The sequence below is a fragment of the Xyrauchen texanus genome, chromosome 23 (assembly GCF_025860055.1).
Source record: "Xyrauchen texanus isolate HMW12.3.18 chromosome 23, RBS_HiC_50CHRs, whole genome shotgun sequence".
NCBI classification, from domain to species: Eukaryota; Metazoa; Chordata; class Actinopteri; order Cypriniformes; family Catostomidae; genus Xyrauchen; species Xyrauchen texanus.
This window is the reverse complement of record NC_068298.1, coordinates 30,877,587-30,896,836: the sequence shown is the minus strand read 5'-3', so window position 1 is coordinate 30,896,836 and position 19,250 is coordinate 30,877,587. Positions and strand designations below refer to the sequence as shown.

General features: G+C 42.2%; 1 protein-coding gene across 1 annotated transcript; it reads left to right on the top strand.

Moving 5' to 3' along the window:
* The first annotated feature begins 6,040 nt into the window (after positions 1–6,040).
* Positions 6,041–18,947, top strand: LOC127663470 (general transcription factor II-I repeat domain-containing protein 2A-like). Its single transcript, XM_052155072.1, has 4 exons — positions 6,041–6,196; positions 6,451–6,579; positions 17,284–17,838; positions 17,967–18,947. Exons 1-4 carry the CDS (start codon positions 6,041–6,043, stop codon positions 18,945–18,947), a joined length of 1,821 nt encoding a protein of 606 aa, XP_052011032.1.
* The last annotated feature ends 303 nt before the right edge of the window (positions 18,948–19,250 follow it).

Here is a 19,250-nt window from a genome sequence, read left to right as displayed (position 1 = left end):
GCTATGTCCAGTGCGCGCCCTGCGCATTTACCTGGACCGCACACAGAGCACCAGACGCTCTGAGCAGCTCTTTGTCTGCTTTGGGGGATGGCAGAAAGGGAATGCCGTCTCCAAACAGAGGCTCGCCCACTGGGCTGTCGACGCCATCACACTGGCTTATCACACCCAGGCCGTGCCCCTACCCTTGCGGGTCCGAGCTCACTCAACAAGGGGTGTTGCGTCCTCGTGGGCACTGGCCAAGGGCACCTCCCTAGCAGACATCTGTAGAGCCGCAGGTTGGGCAACACACAACACCTTCGCGAGGTTTTACAACCTCCACGTTGAGTCGGTTGCGTCTCGTGTTTTGTCAGGTCCGAGCCCATAGAACTCGGTAACACGTAGACCGACCGGCCGGGTGGATCGCTTGCACCCAGCGCCCTTTTCCTGACGTCAAGGTAAAGTAGTGCGCCTTCTTCCCAGGGCGCCCCACTCCGAGTCGGGACCCTGGTCGATTCCTCCCCAGCCCTCTGGGTCCGCAGTTCAGTGGAGGAACTCGCCGACCCAGGCCACTGCGGGTACCCTGATGGCTACCCTGTACTGGTATAGGTGCTCCGCAGGTGTGTAGGTAAGGCCTCCTGCGCAGACTCCCCCTGTGTGTAATTCCACGGTTCTGTCCCCTTACGAGCGGACCCCCGTGTCTCCCTTAGGCAGTTACAGCTGCCCCGGTCGCTGTGCTGTAGCAACTCCCCCCTTTCGAGGCTGGATCTACCACCGCACCATACTTTCCACATGAGCCCTAAGACGGCCGTGTGACGTGTCTACCACTTTTCCTCCTCGAGAAAAAGGGCAAGTGTGGTCTCCGCAGGGTCTGGGTAAGACCCCCTTCCCTATATGCGTGTAAGGGCCCCGGCCGTGATTGCTCTATGCGAGAAACATAGAAAGAAAAGAGGCCCAGCCAGGCTGGCCCGTTCCCATGTTGGCAAACATCGCCTTGTTCCCCTCCTAGGGTAACTAGAAGGATTCCGATGTTCTTATGGGGCACTGGGGAAGGGTACGTGCAGCCAGGTACAGACGATGCGTGGCACTGGATGAAATCCCTGCCTGCCTCTGTATCGGCGGTTCACGCATCACGGTTCAGCGCATGGCAAGATTGGAATGGGTCCCCTAGTGTCGCTTCTCCGACACAACGTGGAGAGAGCGACAGAAGGGAATGTTTGGTTACATATGTAACCTCCGTTCCCCGAGGGAGGAACGACACGTTGTGTCTTTCCTCCGCCATGTCGCTGAACCGAGCCACTGTTGTGGCGGACCATTTCCGGCTCCTCAGAAAAATCCTGACTAAACTTCCGTATTTGCCCCGCTTAAATACCCGTATGCGGGGGCGGGTATGCAAATACTGACTGCCAACTCTCAGTGGCCCTTTTCAATAGGTCAGAGGTGAATATCGGCGCTCAAGAGAGACCCCTAGTGTCGCTTCTCCAACACAACGTGTCGTTCCCTCTCTCGGGGAACGGAGGTTACATACGTAACCAAACGATTTCCAAGGAAATTAATTCCCAGCTTCCTCTTTATCCCCCCCCAAAAAACATGAAGTTCAGGAAAAAATGATACTCTGACGCACAGACCTAAATTCTTCCTTAACAGCCACTTCCTCAGCTGTAAGCAAACTAGTTCCTCTCCTCAAGATTACACATTTTAAAAAGTTCTGCCTCCATCAGAGCAGAGCTAATGGTGGCTTAGCATAGCATCTCAGTGGTGATAAGCAGGTTAAAAAACAAAGGCTCTTCAAATAACCACTGGTCTTCCCCATTCTCTCAAAAGGAAAGGGTCTTCCATGCTTGCACAACACTTTGGTAAAAAGGTATTAGTCCTTCTAAATCCACTCTCTCTAGAGACAGAGCAAATAACTGTCTATCTAGGCCCAGTCTTGTGGCCTTGTGCAACAAATCATACGCCACAGCCATCCATTGGTGGTGCTGATAATATAAAAGTATCTGCACTGCTAGTAGATGTAAGAGAGCCACCCTAGAGTTGATGTCAATTAATCATTGTCACCCTTCTTGAAGTGGAATGTAAAGACTTGTGTGTAGTGCTCATCTCACAATTTCTAGGTCACTATAACATGAACAACTATGGAACGACTGGGAATTTTGGACCAGAATCAGAAAATCAGGATTGACTCACTGAAGCAAAAATTAGCAATGACGACAGTAGGGAAACAGGATTCTAGAAGCATAATAAAAGACTACTCAACTACGGGAGTGCAGTTAACCAATGAAAAGGTATGTGTATTATTCTGATTTGTCTGATTTTGTATCTTTGAAATTTAAATAATGAAAGAAAACAAACAAAACCAAAATAAGTAACAATAAAAAAACCTATGTAAAATCAATGATAAACAGAAATTCAAAAGATATTATAGTTCAAAACCAGTTCAGGCTTCCAAAATCAGTTTCTTAATTGAAATATAAATTTAAAAAAATTCAAGTTCAATGTCCCATAAACAAAATCAGTGTCTTAATTCCAATTTTTTGAAAGACAATATGAATAGTGAGGTTCATAAATGGTGGAACAGTTCAGTTCATGAGTGAAAAAAACCCTCAAGTTTGTACCCAGGGAAATCCAGGAAAATCTGAAAAAAATAAATCTCAAAATGTGTGTAGTTCTGTCCTACCAACAGGAAAATGTACTATTTTACTTTGTTTCCAGGCACAAATCGATGAGATGGTGTGCCAGTCCAAACCAGGTATGAGAATTCAGGATCACAGCAGCAATAACTCAAACATATAAAAGAGAGGAGGGAAAAAAGAACAAAGACAAAAAACAAAACAAAAATCCCAGTCTTGCAAAAACAAAGCCAAAACAATCATTAGTATTACTCAGTCATTCAAATAAACAATTTATCAATGCACAATGTTAGCAAAGATAGCACCACTTAATACACATATCACTTTTTAAACATTTAAACAACTACATACAATCACGGATTATATTGAAACACACTTAAAGCATTTTTAAACATTTGTTTACATCGCTCATCACCTTTTAAATTCCTTCTTTCCCATTTCTCACCCAATCATAACATCCAATCATTAAAATCATAAAAACACATTTCTTATAAATAATTTTGTATTCACAAAGGAGAAATATAACTCAAAGAGTAAAGAAATAGAGATACTCTCTTCTAGACTTTTTTTTAGCAGTGGCGGGACTAACCTTTAACCTCACCAATCATGAATCAGTTCAGCCCAGAAGAGAGCTGATACACTGCAGGATTTAATAGCTAATTAAACAATTTAATTACAGTGTACTTACATTATTTAAGTTAGATTGCATTACTATAAAATTATTACTATAAAAGTAAGTATATTCTACTAATTTGTAGACCAATTTGAATGTGTGAATAACTAAGTTAAATGGCTTAAAATGATTACGTTTTTGTCCTGACCACACCTCAAGTCACATATGTCATGTCTAATAATTATGACGTTGTATCTCATAGTTATGATTTTATATCTCATTAGATATTATCTCATAATTATGACTTATGTCATAATGACAGTATTTCATAATAATGAGAACATTTCCCATAATCAAGACATACGGTCTCATAATAATTACTTATAATTATGTTCAGTCATTATAAGATCATAGAAAGTCAGTATTATGAGATTTTGTTCTCATTATTATGGCACACTATGTGATTTAAAAAAAAATAAAAAAATTTGTGGCGGAAACAGATTTCCATATGTCTATGGAAAATAAATTTCTGAGAAGTAAAATTTTTCTGTCGATTCTGTATGTCTAAGGGCACCAAATCCTACAGTAACCACGAGCCTCTGCATACATTACTATGGATCCTACAGTACACCACGAGCCTCTGTATACATTACTATGGAGACGACTCTGGCTAGAAAAAAACATTCAGTATTATATTATATTATATTGTTGTCGAAGGTAGCTGCTGCATCTTTTAACAGAATACAGCGTTTGGCAGATTCTTGAGGCAATTCACGATGGGAACGTGAATGCACACCTCGCCAGCGCATCCCCCACGCTAACGTTTCTGATGCTGGTTAGCAGCTGAGTCAGGCAATGCAATTTTCTCGCAGTTGCAAAAGTATGTGCAAATTCAAAGTGCTGTTAGTGAGAAGTTGGAAAGTTTGTTTTAACCAGTTCGACAGAAATGTTTTCACTTGTTACATTTTTATTACTTCATTTCTTCCCTCAAGAGGCTGTTTGTGAGGAGTGAAAAACATTGTTTTAAACTGTTCGACGGGACATTTTTCACCTGTTAGCTAGTTACTTTTCTCTCTTGCGTGTGGCGGACACCACTGCGCTTGAACCCCCGCCCAGTGTGTTTGACAGACATTGTTTTGTCTGTAAGGGACATTTTTCATCTGTTAGCTTGTTATTTTCCTCCCTCGCACGCTGGAGGGTGACAGAACGAGTGCTGAACCACGGTCTACTGAATCTAATGAGTGCGTTTTTATGTTAATGACCACATTGTATTTTGACACTGCTATTGATTGAAATGAGGCAGTGGTGGCTCAGTGGTTGAGGCTCAGGGTTACTGACCAGAAGGTTGGGGGTTCAAGCCCCAGCACCACCAAGATGCCACTGTTGGGCCCTTGAGCAAGGCACTTAACTTCAGGTTGCTCTGGGGGGATTGTCCCTGTAATAAGTGCACTGTAAGTCGCTTTGGATAAAAGCGTCTGCCAAATGCATAAATGTAAATGTAAATAAAAAGTTAATTAATGGTTTAAAAACGAAAACAGTAGCTATTGGATGTAACTCCAGTTTTATCTAGGTGCAGAGCTCTCTAACAGGCTTTTCTGTGATAAACTAACTTGTTTTATTGTGTTGCAGGTCACAGGAAGAGATGCTTTGGAAGTGTAAGTATTGTTCAAAACTGTGAAAAGAGAGCAAATCTATTTAAATATCATAGGCTCAAACACGGACGTTATGCAAGAACAGAACCATTTCCTTCTTTACATCAGGAATGTCTATGTGCATTTAAATCACTCAATGCACTAAAAGTACACTTATCCCACCTTCACACAAAAAATCCAGATCAGTAACCAAATGTAGATGAACCAGTTAAGTTCTGCTGTCTGTCTTGTTCTAAGGCTGATTACTTTATTCACCTGCATAATGCACATTTGAAAGTAAACCATAAAGTCAGGTGCCTTTATAAAAACAAACTTTGAAAGCAGTGTCTACTCCACTTTCAAAGCGCATAATTGTAAAGTACACAAGGAACAGAACTGGAAGAAGTCAGAAATTTAGCGTCTTATATTTTTTCCCCAGATGGCTGTCCAACAGAAATTAACCATGAGAGGTATTGCCTCCAAGGTAGATAGAAAGATGATGATGACGACAACACGACCAGACACACTTGAAGATTTGATTAGCTGTCTCAAAGGCACTCTCCAATCAAACTACTGCTTCACCTTTCAGTACCAAGAGCCTGAATTTAACAACGAACTGTGTAATCTTACAGATCTCTCTGAGCTCCCAGAGAAGCCAACCATCAAAATCATCCCTATAATTGAGATGGTACCAATCACTGCACAAACTGAATTTTCTAGTGACACAAGCAGCCAGGCAGACACAGAGATCCTGTCCAACTCCTCTCTGGATAGAATTTCTCAGTGGCCAGATGTATTTTACATTCCCAAATTTTCTGTTGACGTTGAGTACCGGCTTGATCAAGGTCTGCTGTATCTCAAGGATGCAACAAATCTGAAAGTCACAAAAGAGCTTAAACATGATATCCTTGTTGGCATTGTAGACCATGTAGGCATTTCAAGCATACCCAAAAAAAGGAAGAATTTGAAGCTGTTGCAAAAGCCTTAGTACAATCACACCCATGTCTTAAAGAATCAGGGACATCCTCTGACTTGGAAGGATGGAAGAATAGTCTGAAGTTCAAGATGGGTAATTATAGGTCCAAAATGTGCCAGCTGGGTTAACTTGAGGCCGCTGTCAATGGTGGTAAACATGGAAGGTGTACTACAAACAGCGACCCTCCCAACAAAGACATCCCAACAAAGAGGGGATGGATGACCACAACCTTGAAGGAGCTCGTCAGATTCTTGTGAATGAAATGATAAAGACAAAGCCAAATGGATCCCTTGTTAAGAAACAGATGGACATGACGTTTGCTCTTCGCAGAAAAGAAGTTGTCAAAGACAAGCCTGACATCAGCCAGATGGTACTTCTATGGCCAGCTCTTTTTACAGAAAGCCAGGTATGTATGAGAGTAAACAAATGTGCTTGCTTTACTACCCGTTTTTAAAAGATGGCTCCGCTCTATTCTTCACTGCACCTCGATGCACACATTGCTCCCAATAGCCTTTGCATGTGTATCAAGGTGCAGCAAAAAGAGCACAGATGCATCTTTTAAAATCATAGATGGGGTCATTTGACCGTGGGCTTATACATGGTTTGCTATGTTTTATGTTTCAGGGTAATTACGAGTTCAACAGATTGGTGGGGATAACTCTCAGAGGGAACTTCTTTGATGCACTTGACCATTTCTCTCCAAGCCAGATGGACCTCTTCAGGAAGAAAAAAGGTATTTTTTGTCAGACAAAGGTGGGTTGACTTGTCTATATCAGTCTAGTCCCTTTCTTCCCTATTTCCGTTCCTCTCCTTTCCCTTTGCCTTTCCTCTCTCTTCTTTCTTCTTTTCTCTCCTTTGCTCTCTTCTCTTATCGTCTCCATCCTTAAAGGGATAGTTCACCTAAAATTTCTGTCATCATTTACTCACCCTCATGTCATTCCAAACCTGTATGACTTTCTTCTGTGGAACACAAAAGATGATATTTTGTATCATATATTCCGTATAATGGAAGACAATGGGCACCAAAGTTGTTTGGTTATCAGCATTCTTCAAAATATCTTATGTGTGCTGCAGAAAGAAAGAAAGTCATATAGGTTTGAAATGACACAAGGGTGAGTAAATGATGACAGAATTAGATGACTGATGACGGAACCCCTTAAAATCTCTTCCTCTCCTCTTCTGTCTCTTTTATTTCTCATTTTCTTCTGTTCTCTCCACTTTATTCTCCCCTTTTCTTGTTTCATCTCTCCTCTTCTATACTTTACCCTTCTGTCCTCTCCCTTTTCTCTCCTATCTCCATTCCTTTTGTGTCATCTCCCCTTGTCCTGTCCTTTACTTTCCAGTACTGGAAAATTGCAGTGAAGTCATAAAGATTTGTGGGGAAGTTTGGGAATTTAATTAATACATGTGAGTATCGTTAGCAAACTATGTTTAACAATATGTGCACTATCTTCCAAACCACTGAGCCAACAGACATTATGTGCCTTTGTCTTCGGGGACTGCCGGTCATTTTGGGGGATGATCCTTCTGTCTTCTTCAAGACCTGCTCTGTAAGTAATAATTTGTTAATTTGTTGTAAATTCTGCAGGTACATAATTATTTGTATTTATTTATTTTCATTTTAAACCATTAGTGAAGACTGTCTGCTACTAATTTCAGTCACAGTTGTGCTGAAAAGATTTGAAAAACTGCTCCCAGAAATTTAAGGTGTATGACTCCCTTTACATTTGCATAGTTTTTATTTTTGTTACTTTACTATCACCAGTTGGAAGTTACACATATATCTTGTACATAAGTTTTGGGTTTGCTTTTTGTTAAATCCTGGATATTCCAACAAGTGCACTCATTTCAGTTTGGGATCCAAAGACATCTGCAAAACTTTCCACTGGTGACAGTAAAGCAGTTTAGGAAAATGTACTTGGAGTCACATGATTCACAAAAATATTGCATGGCAACATAGAAGTTTCTGGGAACAGTTTTTCACATCTTTTGAGCACGAATGAGGCTGAAAGTGGGTATACTCTCCATACGTGCTAATCTACAAAACCATATTTGGTGCAGTTCTGCATTCAGTACTTGTAATAAACAGATCCAAATAAGTGAGTTGACGAAAAAGTCAATTTAAGACTGGTATTGTCCTTTTAATAATTACTTTCAGTGCGGTTTATATTATATGGTGCATTTCATTATACAGCCAAAGGTAAATTTTGGTGGACAACACGGCATTATCTAACTGGCATGATAATATCTTCTTCTTGTCAATCTGTTTCTTTCTCTGTTAGGATGTAACTGACAAGGACTTGTACTGTCAGACTCCAATGGGAATCCTCTGCGTTGATCAAGAAAGTCCAACCTGCCTCAGGCCTTCTGTGTCCTTTTTGGACTGATTTATGCCCTGCACCTGGACTACCCCAAGTGCATGAAAAACACTTTCTCCTTTATTCAGCAGGTAATGCTCAACCTGGGAAAAGGTGAGCTGACACACAAAGTTCAGTCTTTGAAAAATCAGCTTGCAGTGCAAAACGATACCACTGCTCCAAATATCAGGTGGTTAGTTTGAATATTTTAGAATAACATGTTTACTGTTGTTTCATAGAGACAAAGAATCAAGGCAAGGCAATATGTTCCTTGACTGTGTTGTTGTCTGTTGTATTTTCAAATGAAAAGTTCTAAATTGAAATAAAACAGAAAAAGAATGTACCTTTGTTATTTGCTTTCTTTGTTTTTTCTTAATTTAATTATCAAGTTTAACTAATTAAAAACTATTAACTTAAGAAACTAACTGGACAGAGCAAATTAAATTACAAATGATTTCAAGTTAAATCAACTTAGAATTTACTGCATTGAACTTCAATATACTAAGTGAAATAACTGCAAAGTAATTGATATTAAATTTCTTTTTAGCCTAGACGGGGATGCAGTACCAACATTCTCAGTTAAATATTTATTTCCTTTGTCTCTGGGTCACCTGGCCCGCAAATGCCATTCTTACGGCACTCTGCCACCACACCTCAACAGTCCCGGCACACTGGACGCGGACCCTCCGCCCTTAGCCCCATGACTGTTCCCCGGCCGGCCGGTTCTGACGAGTCCAGAGGACGCCTCTACTGGACCTCCTCCTCAGTCACTAACACGCCCCCTGCCGGGAGTGCGGAGCAAGGTAAGTGCCTTGAGTCCTTTCTCAGCACCAGAGCCTCAGGACGCATCCTCGCCTCCCAACGCAGTACTACCTGCTCCGCCCCGCTGCGAAGCCCCGCCGGGTATGTAAAAAATAATCGTCCCCTTGGTTCCCCTAGCACGGAGCAATTCGGTTACACAATTCAGTTTGCCAGACCAGGTAGTGAACCTGCAAGCGCTGCCCCGGGAGGAGGCAGACCCCGTACTGGAATATGTGCTCCACAGGCCAGGACTCCTGCGTGGACTCCTCATGTGTGTATTTTCCGCGGTACGGTCCCCTTACGAGTGGACACGCATCTCCCTTAGGCAGTTCCAGCTGCCCTCCGGTCGCCGCGTTGTAGCAACTCCCCCCTCCTTGAGGCTGGATCTACCCCCTTACCATGTTCCCACATGCGACTTGAGTGGCCCATGTGATGTATTTTGCCACTTTACCTCCCCCTTCCTGGGCAGGTGTGGTCTCCGCAGGGTCTTTTTCCCCTGAAAGAATAGGAAACTGGGTAGGACCCCTTCCCACGATGTGTGTCAGTGTGAATTTGTTTGTCAGTGTATGTGTATCAAATGAATCAGATCAATCATTCAGATTCTGTCTTTCAAATATCCTTAAATCTTTGTTTTGTTCTATGTGGGGAACAGTCCTACCACACAGTGTAGTTTCAGAGCTCTGAGTTCAAGATTTCATGAATTGGAAATCCAGGAAATCAACGCAGTCTTCTTTTACATATAATGGTCAGTTCTGGTCAAACTGGGTTACTCGCTACCTATTTCAATGTCCAATGCTTTGCCTTCTCAAACGGGGTTGTCTTAAAGACCTGACCGGTATTTACAAAACAGGCACTTATAGAATTAAACTGCAAAACATTTGTTTGGACATCACATCATTCACAATATCAGATTGATCACGTTCCTTATGAAAATAAACATATCACACATATTAATATTGTATGTGGAAACATCAACTAAGTACTGATGTTTTTAAACAGCAGCCTTTGATGAAATTAACAGAAAAATATTCTAATAACTACCGAAAACACCATCCACAATACAAGAGAAATTATATATGCAAGAAAGCATGTGTTATTTTCAATACACCTTTGCAAAATAGATTATATTCAGGATCTCATTCAGTAAGATTTGCCTATTTTGCCTGCACAAAGTGCATACTAAATGTAACCCAGTTACAAAATATAAGTTTAATAAAAATAAAATCAAGAATTATAAAGAGGATTTATGTTACTCCCACTCTAAACCAATCAAAATGCATTTAGGCACGTTGTCCCGCCTCCTGATGCTGTTGATTGGCTTAGCCGACAAGATGCTTGAGAGGATGTGTGAGACTGTGCAGATCACACTAGAGAGAGCACATGTAATTGCTGATCGGCAGGTGTGAGGGAGATTTAGTTTGACTTTAGTTTGAGATTTAGACTTTGTTAAAAGTTTGATTATTATTTGAAGATTACAGAGACCATTGTTGACTGTACAGTTGTTTTATGAACCAAGTTCCCAGAATATCTTGAGCACCCCATTGATGACACAAAGCATCGGACATTGAAGTAGATGGTGTGTCACCCAGTTTGACCAGAACTGATCATTGTATCCAGAAGAAGACTGAGTTGATTTTCCTTGATTCCAATTTAGTGACAACTTGAACTTGGAGCTGTGAAACTTCACTGTGTGTTAGGACTGTTGCCCACATAAATCAAACAAAGATCGGAGGACACTTGAAAGAAACAATCTGAATAATCAGACTGACTAATTTGTTGCACATATGCATATAATACATATATATTGAACAGATTCACACTGACACACATTTAAAAGTGTTCCCTTTTCTAAAAGCTACACTTCTGATGCTGCGCTGGAAAGTGCTTTGGGAACAACTTTATGTGTGATCAGCTGTGAATATGTGTGCAACACATCAATAAAAATTGGCCCGGAATTTATAGCCTCTGCCGGTGTAATCATTGGATGCAACTGCAGCAGGGCTATAAATAGATGCGTCACAGGAGCGTCATCAGATCTTTTGTCTTCAGATCACTCTGTGTTTGTGTGATTCACAAGCCTGTCAGAACTTTCTTTCCTCTGTTAGGAGTTAGAATTTGTTAGGCAGTGTGCCGAAAACCTTTTCTCTACTTTCTCTTCTTTAAAAAAAAAAGAGAGAATGACTGAAAGTCAGAGCAAACGATGCGTGTTCCCTTGTTTACGCTCTATGGCTGAGAGGGACACGCATCAGTTTTGCTTTGTTTGTTTGGGGGAAGAGCATGCTGCTCTCGCGTTGGGGCAGGGCAGGTGCGCGCATTGCGATCTTCTCTCAGTCAAAATGCTTCGACCTCGCCTTGCTTACTTCCGAGAGTCGGCACCCACTGTCATGTCCTGTTTTGTCACGATATGTTTATTCCTTCCCTCCACTCTGTCGCCATCTGCTGGCCCTTCTAGGTTTCTTCTCCCCCCTTTTTCTCCCTTCCTCCAGCTGCTCCTCATCTTCCCTTAATTCTCTGTTAATTCTCTTCCCAACTGTTCCCGCTTCCCGCAGATTTGATCTCTACTTCTTTCTCCGCTTTCGCTGTTTCGTTGTCCGAGTCTCACTCGTGTTTCACACTAGAAACTAACCATAGTATCTTTATCGCTGTCCAGTCCTGTCCTGTTGGCATCCGCCGGTCTATGTCTGCTTTAGTTAGCACAGAGAGACACCTATGGCTTAAACTTTCGGGCATCAGAGATAAGGACAAAGTTTTCCTCCTTGATGCCCTGGTTTCGCCTTCTGGCCTGTTTGGAGACGCTATGAATACAGTTATCTCCAGGTTCCAGGAGGCAAAAAGCCACAAGGAAGCATTTGGGCAGTTTTATTTCTCGCCGCACTCAGGGGGTGGGGCTGTCGGCCACCCAGACCCGGTCCTGCTAGAAAGGAGGCTCAGAAACAAAGCATGGCGAGTCGTGCTCCCCCTCGTAAAGACTGGGGACAGGCTCGTCACCCTCAGCAGCCCCCAAAGCAAGACCTCAGGGGAGTAATTTCTAAGAGGAAGAAACCCTGACGGTCTTGCGCCCAGCCTTGTGGGGGTAGCCCCCCTTGGGACAGGGCGCATGTATCATCCACTTCGGCCCTCCCGGTACCTCCATGAAACCTCTCCATTTCTGCCGCCTCTGGTGTTTCGGGAGTTAGATACTTCCAACGAAAAGTTGGGTGCACGACGCGAAACACCCGACATCCCCTCAACAGGAAGTGTCAAAATTAGAGAACCTGGCAGTGTGGAAACTTCTGCCAGGTACTTCTATGTGGGTCCTAAGAACAGAAGAAAAAGGCTTCAGAATTAAATTTGCTTGCCGCCCTCCGTGTTTCAACGCCATGGTCTCCAATACTGTAAAACCGGAGCAGGCATGTCTACTGTGGAAAGAACAGCAAAATCTCTTGGTCAAAGGGGCCATATAACGTGTTCCACTTCCAGAGAGAGAGTCAGGTTATTACAGCAAATACTTCCTGGTTCCCAAGAAGGGTGGGGTGTTGCATCCGATCTTAGGTCTTCAAGGCTTGAATCGATCAGTCAGGGTGTTCAAGTTCAAGATGCTAACTATCAAGATGGTCGTGTCTCAAATCCAACATCAAGATTGGCTGGTCACAGTCGATCTCATGGATGCATATTTCCATATAGGAATTCTGCCACAGCACAGGAAGTTCCTGGGGTTCGCTTTTGGGGATGAAGCCAACCAGTATCGGGTCCCTCTATTCGGCCTAGCCCTGTAGTCCCGCACATTCACGAAATGCATAGATTCAGCACTGGCTCCTTTGCGACTCCAGGGCATCCGCATTCTGAATTACATAGACGACTGGCTGGTACTAGCACAGTCTCAAGAACTGGCAGATCAGGACAGGGATATTGTCTTAGCTCATCTGGTTTCTCTGGGTCTGAGACTCAATGTCAAAAAGAGCATTTTCTCTCTCCCACTCAGGAAATCACCTGGGGGTTATATGCGGTCACTCTACCAGATGAATCTAGGCCAATAAATCGGGTGTCTTTGAAAGATGGTTCAGTGCACATAATGCAGATACAGTTAACTCCCAGATTGCTTCAGTTCTGGACTTTCTGCTGGAAAAACTGTCAGCAGGCATATGCCCCGCTACTCTCAGGGTCTATGTGGCTGCCATTTTGGCTTGCCACACCCTGATGGATGGGATGCCCTTGGAGAGGCCTCCTGCTAGAACCAGGACTCATGGGACTTAGCAATAGTCCATGAGGGTCTGATTGAGACCTCCTTCAAACCTCTAGAGTCAGCGTCTGACAGACTTCTGACTGTCAAGATGGTTTTTCTTATGGCGATTACCTCTCTATAGAGAATTGGGGATCTACAGACTCTGTCTGTATTGCCGGCCTGCTTAGAATTTGCCCCAGGAATGGCTAAAGCAATTTTTCACCCTCACCCTCACCCTGACTACCTGCCTAAGGTACCTTTCTCGACCTTACATCCGGTCACTCTCAAAGCCTTATGCTCCCCGCCGTTTGCAACGCCGGAGCAGGAAAGACTTCACAGATTTTGTCCAGTCCGTGCCCTTCAGACTTGTGTCCACCGCACTAGCCAGTGGTGTAAGTCAGGGCAACTATTCGTTTGCTGGGGGCGGCCGCCACGTAGCAGACTATGTCGCATTGGATGAGGGACGCTATTGCCCTGGCCTACGAGGCGTGTGGTCAAGCTTCACCGGTAGGTATCAGGGCTCACTCTACCAGAGGGGTCGCCTCCTCCAAAGCCTTGGCTAGAGGTGTCCCTCTGCAGCATGTTTGTGATGCGGCAGGCTGGTCCTCTCTGCACACATTCATCAGATTTTATAGTTTAGATGTTCATGCCACTCTGGGCTCTTATGTCCTTGAGTCGACATCTCAAGCTCATGTCTGAGACCTCGCATGCTCTTGTGAGCACACTACACAATCATAGGGGGTCCGGACAGCCACAGTGCGGTGGCATGGGTATTCTAGTTCCCAAAGCGCTTTCCAGCGCAGCATCAGAAGTGTAGCTTTTTGAAAAGGGAACGTCTTGGGTTACTGCAGTGTAACCCTTGTTCCATGAAAAAATAGGAACTAGATGCTGCGCTTCATTGCCACACTGGGATGCCCCAGGACTGCTCTTCAGACAAAATACCCGACGACGCTCCTGTGACGCATCTATTTATAGCCCTGCTCCAGGTGCATCCAATGATTACACTGGCAGAGGCTATCAATTCCGGTCAATATTCATTGACGTGTTGCACACATATTCACAGCTGGTCACATATAAAGTTGTTCCCAAAGTGCTTTCCAGCACAGCATCAAGTTCTGCTTTTTTCAGGGAACAAGGGTCACACTTAAGTAACCTGAGTCGTTTTATTTCATTTTATTATTGTACGCCGGCTTAATTGTTTTGTAACTCTGTACAAAATTATTTCTTGTTTCACTAAAGTTCCACTGAAACAACATTCACTTTTGCTGCATCTGTCTTACCTGAACCCCTACAAACCTAGTATTGTGTACTTACCTGTAGATAGGTGGCATGTAAAAATGTGGCGAGCCAACCAGGAGTTCTATTGTGGGACAATTAGACCACAACTGAATGTAACTAAAAGTGCATTTAAGCTGCACTAGATATTTCTGTTCTGAAAATATCAAAGTGCCTAATTTTTTTTGTAGGTTGAATGGCACTGAAGCAGATGAGGAAGTTTTTGACTATCTCAAATAGTTTGGTTCAATTTTAAAGTCAGTTGACATTAGGCTGTCTGATTCCAAATACAACAACCCGGTCATTGTAGAGTACACATGAGGCTTTTCAAGACAACTTGCCTTTAGTTATACAATGCATTACTAATCCTGATATAATTCACCACATCGCATGCCTATCTAGTGCTTACAGTAGTGAAGTAGGTTCAGCAGCCATTAGCACCTTTCTGTTGGAGCTAAAAAGCTTGGCTAAACTGAGTGGTAAATCCTTTGAGGATGTTCTCAAAGAAGAGTTTGGTAGAATCACAAAGTCTATTGGAGAGTGTGAGCCAATTGTAGAAACAAAGATAACTCAAGAATCAGTTTCAGCCCCACTAAAAGAGACAGTAGAAATGCCTTCACCAGCTCACGAATCTCAGTATGGCCCATACTTCACACAATGTTGAGTGAGTGACAGATAGGGAATACATTGTATTCAGTTAGCTATTTCTAGTACAGTTTGAATGCAATTTTGGTCACATTCATCTGTGGAGAATTCTCCTTCAACAGAACTCCTGGCTGGCTTGCCACATTTTTCTGTGTAACCCATCTGTAGGTAAATACACTAGTGCTAGGTTTGTAGGAGTTCAGGTGAGATAGTGCAACACAAATTAATGGACATGACACTCGGTTTACCAAAAGAATCAAGTATTTTAGTGAAACTTTAGAATTGTGTACAGAGTTGCAAAATAATTAAACGGGCATACAATGTAAAATAAAATAAAACATTTTTAAATGTGTGTCAGTGTGAATTTGTCTGTATGTAATATGTGTTTCAAATTAATCAGATCAATCATTTAGATTCTGTCTTCCAAGTACCCTCCGATTTTTGTTTTGTTAAGTGTGGGGAACAGTCCTGCAACACAGTGTAGTGGAAATCCAGGAAATCAACTCTGTCTTCTTTTACATGTAATGGTCCATTCCGGTCAAACTGGGTGACTCGCCATCTATTTCAATGTCTAATGCTTTGCCTTCCTTAAATAGGGTTGTCTTAAAGACCTGACCTGTATTTGCAAAACAGGCACTAATCTGTGCTGTCTCACACAAACTCTCAGCCATCTAGCTGGCACAACCTGTCATTGGCATCAGGAGGCGGGACATTGTGCTCTAGTGCACTCTGTTTTGCTTAGAGTGTGAGAAATATAAATATTTTTTTTTTTAAACTATCTCTTTTTATTTATTAAACTCTTTTATTTTTTAACTGTGTTGCACTTCCATACAACATATAAGAACTCTCCTCACTAATAACCTGAAAGGACACATCAAGTGTTTTAGTGGGATAGTTCAATAACATATAAACTTTTTTCCTGTAAGATAGCACATGATTAATAGTTTCATTCTTGCAACCTAGAGGAATAATTTTCACCACTTTTTAAATGTATTCCACTACAGATTACAGAATATATGCTGTAAAATGTAATTTGTAACATATAAGGTCAGTAACATATTCTAAATACTTTGGATTACTTCTTCAGCAATGGAAGGATTTTCTCACTTGTTTTGACTATAAAACCAAATATACAGATGTTAAAAATACATTCTTTGAAAAACCTAAAAAATCATATGCAGTGCTGTTTATAAAACAAGATCAATCAAATTGATCTTGTTTTAAGGATGTTTTTAGATTTTTACAGGAAAACAATAATACAATTATCAATAAAATGATTTTTGCCCTAATATCAAAGGTCATACTAGAAAAAAATAAATTATGATCCAACATGAATTTTCTTGATAAACAAATATGATGTGTTTGGAAACGTGTGTGTAAAATGGCTAGAAATAGCATTTTAGTTTAGCGCAAAGCTGACAATTTACACAAGGTTTATTTCTATTTCTTCTGCTTCAGACTTACTTCAAACTTACTTCTCTGTCTGCTCGAATGAATGTAACACATAAGAAAGTGTTTCACCGCTGTTCAAATGCACTTTGGATCACATCATTTATACAGTATGTATAAATATTTCCATCTGAAAGGACTACAGTGGAATACAGTTACTTATATTTTGTATTTTAAATACGTAATCCCATTGCATGTTTTCCGTTACTCCCCAACCCTGTATGTATATATCAGGGATGGGCAACTGGCGGCCCGCGGGCCGCATGCAGGCCCGCCTCCTCACTCAGTGCAGCCCGCGGGTCAATTTTCAAATACCATAGAAATGTTGGTTTCACGGGTTTTACCGCATCTGAACCAATTTCAAATGGTAATGATACAGTATACCGATAGAGGGCGCCTCCTATGCAAAACGCGCTTAGTCGGATCTGCTTCATTACAGTCAACGATGAAGAGAGAGAACCATGAGCGGTAAAAAAAGTAAACTGAATCAAGAGAATCGTACTTTTCAGATGAGATGGGAAACAGATTATCTGTTTACAGAATTCAAAGGTAGACCTATGTGTTTAGTGTGTTTGGAAACAAGATCAGTATTTAAAGATTTCAACTTAAGTCGTCATTAGGGACAAATATGGAAAGTACACCGGAGCTGCTAGGGCCGCTGTTATAGCTGACCTGAAAAGAAAGCTCAATCAACAACAGAGTATTTTTACCAGAATTACATCCACACAGGAGTCTGCCCTCAAGGCGTCTTACTCTGTGGCACTGGAGCTTGCTAAAGCCAAGAAGCCCTTGTCAGATGGTGAAATGGTGAAGAGGTGTGCAATGGAAATGGCCAAATCATTTGGAGACGAGGATATGGCTAAAAACTTTGAAACTGTCTCCTTGTCCCGTCGCACAGTGACACGCAGAATTTTTGACATCCATAATCACGTCGATGGCAAATTGAAACAAGTCATGCACAACTGCAAATACTTCTCATTAGCGTTGGATGAGAGCACAGATGTGACGGATATTAGCCAGCTACTGATTTTCACTAGAACGATTGACAGTTCATTTGTTGTACACGAAGAACTTTTAAAATTGGTGTCGTTGCACAACACTACTAAAGGGACGGATATTTTCAACGCCGTTAACTGTGTTGTGAATGAGTATGGTGGCTTTGACAAGCTGTCAGCCGTCGTTACTGATGGCGCACCTGCGATGCAAGGAAAACACAATGGTTTCGCCGGGCTCCTCCAACAGAGCGGGGTGGACTGTCCTATACTGCACTGCATCATCCATCAGGTGAGTTGTTTTATCTTCAGCTCACTTTTTGTGATTATGAATATGGGCGGCCTTATGAGATTAATATGACAGGATAGGCCTATGTGTCGATTTTAGCGCTGAACCTAATCTTTATTTTAATTCTACAGGAGGCTCTCTGTGCCAAGACACTTAACTTCAGTCACGTTATGGATCTGGTGACTAAAGTTACAAATCTCATACGAGGAGGGAATAGGTCTTTCAGTCACAGGAGGTTTGTAGCTTTTTTGGATGAAGTGAGCGCGGCGTATGGGGATTTACAAATGCACACCGAGATTAGATGGATGAGCCGAGGAAAGTGTCTGGAGCGGTTTTTTGCGTTGCGCACCGAAATTCCTGTGTTTTTGGAGTACAGTGTTCGAGGCGATACAAGTGCCTACACCCGAAAACTCAGAGACACAGAGTTTCTTTGCGATATGGCCTTTCTTACGGACGTTACCTCACACCTCAATCACCTGAACACACAGTTACAGGGGCGAGGCCAAACTGTATCCGACCTTTACGCACACATGAATGCATTTCGGAGTAAATTAGAGCTTTTCAAAGAAGAATTTTCATCCAATCGTCAACATTTTGCACACTTTCCCGCTTGTGAAGAGATGTGGAGAGATGTCCCTGAATGCGATAACATTTTTCACAAATACAGAGCCGACATCGAAACACTGCAGCAGCAGTTTAAGTGCCGCTTCCATGATTTCCACGCCATGCAGCCACGAATAGCGTTATTCACTGACCCCCTCTCTGCTCCTGTCAGCGAGCAACCCTCCGAGTTGCAGCTTGAACTCTGCGAAATTCAGTCAGACCCGTTTTTTCAAGCAAAGCGCAGTGAGAGGGGAGTTTCATTTTGGAGGATACTACCAGAGTCCCGCTTTCCACTTCTCAGGGATTTTGCACTGTCAATGGCCAGCATGTTTGGGAGCACGTACATTTGCGAGAGCAGCTTCTCCACAATGAAACATATAAAGTTGAAAGAGAGAAACAGGATCAGCGATGACGTTCTGTTTCAGCTCATGAGGATTGGCTGCACTAACATTGACATTGACATCCAGTCTATTGTACGCCAGCAGGAGAAACCACAAGTATCTCATTAACTTTAAACGTTTCCCCCCTGTAGGTGAGATATAGCCTATGGTGGAAAGTATGCTTCACTTAATACTTTTTAGTGCTGTGCCATCATTGAATGTTTTTTTTTTTGAGAGCCCACAATGTTTGCACTGGAATAATAATAAAAAATAGAAATACATTTTTGCTACTCAGTAATGTGTTTTGTTTAAAAGTTCATTAATGAATAGAAGCAGGAAAAAATAATTGTGTATGGAAATGCAGGTTGGATCACTAAATATTACAGAGTAATACAGACATACATGTGTTTTGTTCTTCTAAAATGGTAGCTC

Excerpts from the sequence above, each read along its gene's own strand:
- LOC127663470 (XM_052155072.1), top strand. The coding sequence starts at position 6,041 with ATGGATGACCACAACCTTGAAGGAGCTCGTCAGATTCTTGTGAATGAA. Across the intron at positions 6,197-6,450 it reads AGCCTGACATCAGCCAGATG|GGTAATTACGAGTTCAACAG; the intron begins GTACTTCTATGG and ends TTTATGTTTCAG. Across the intron at positions 17,839-17,966 it reads TGCACTGCATCATCCATCAG|GAGGCTCTCTGTGCCAAGAC; the intron begins GTGAGTTGTTTT and ends TTAATTCTACAG.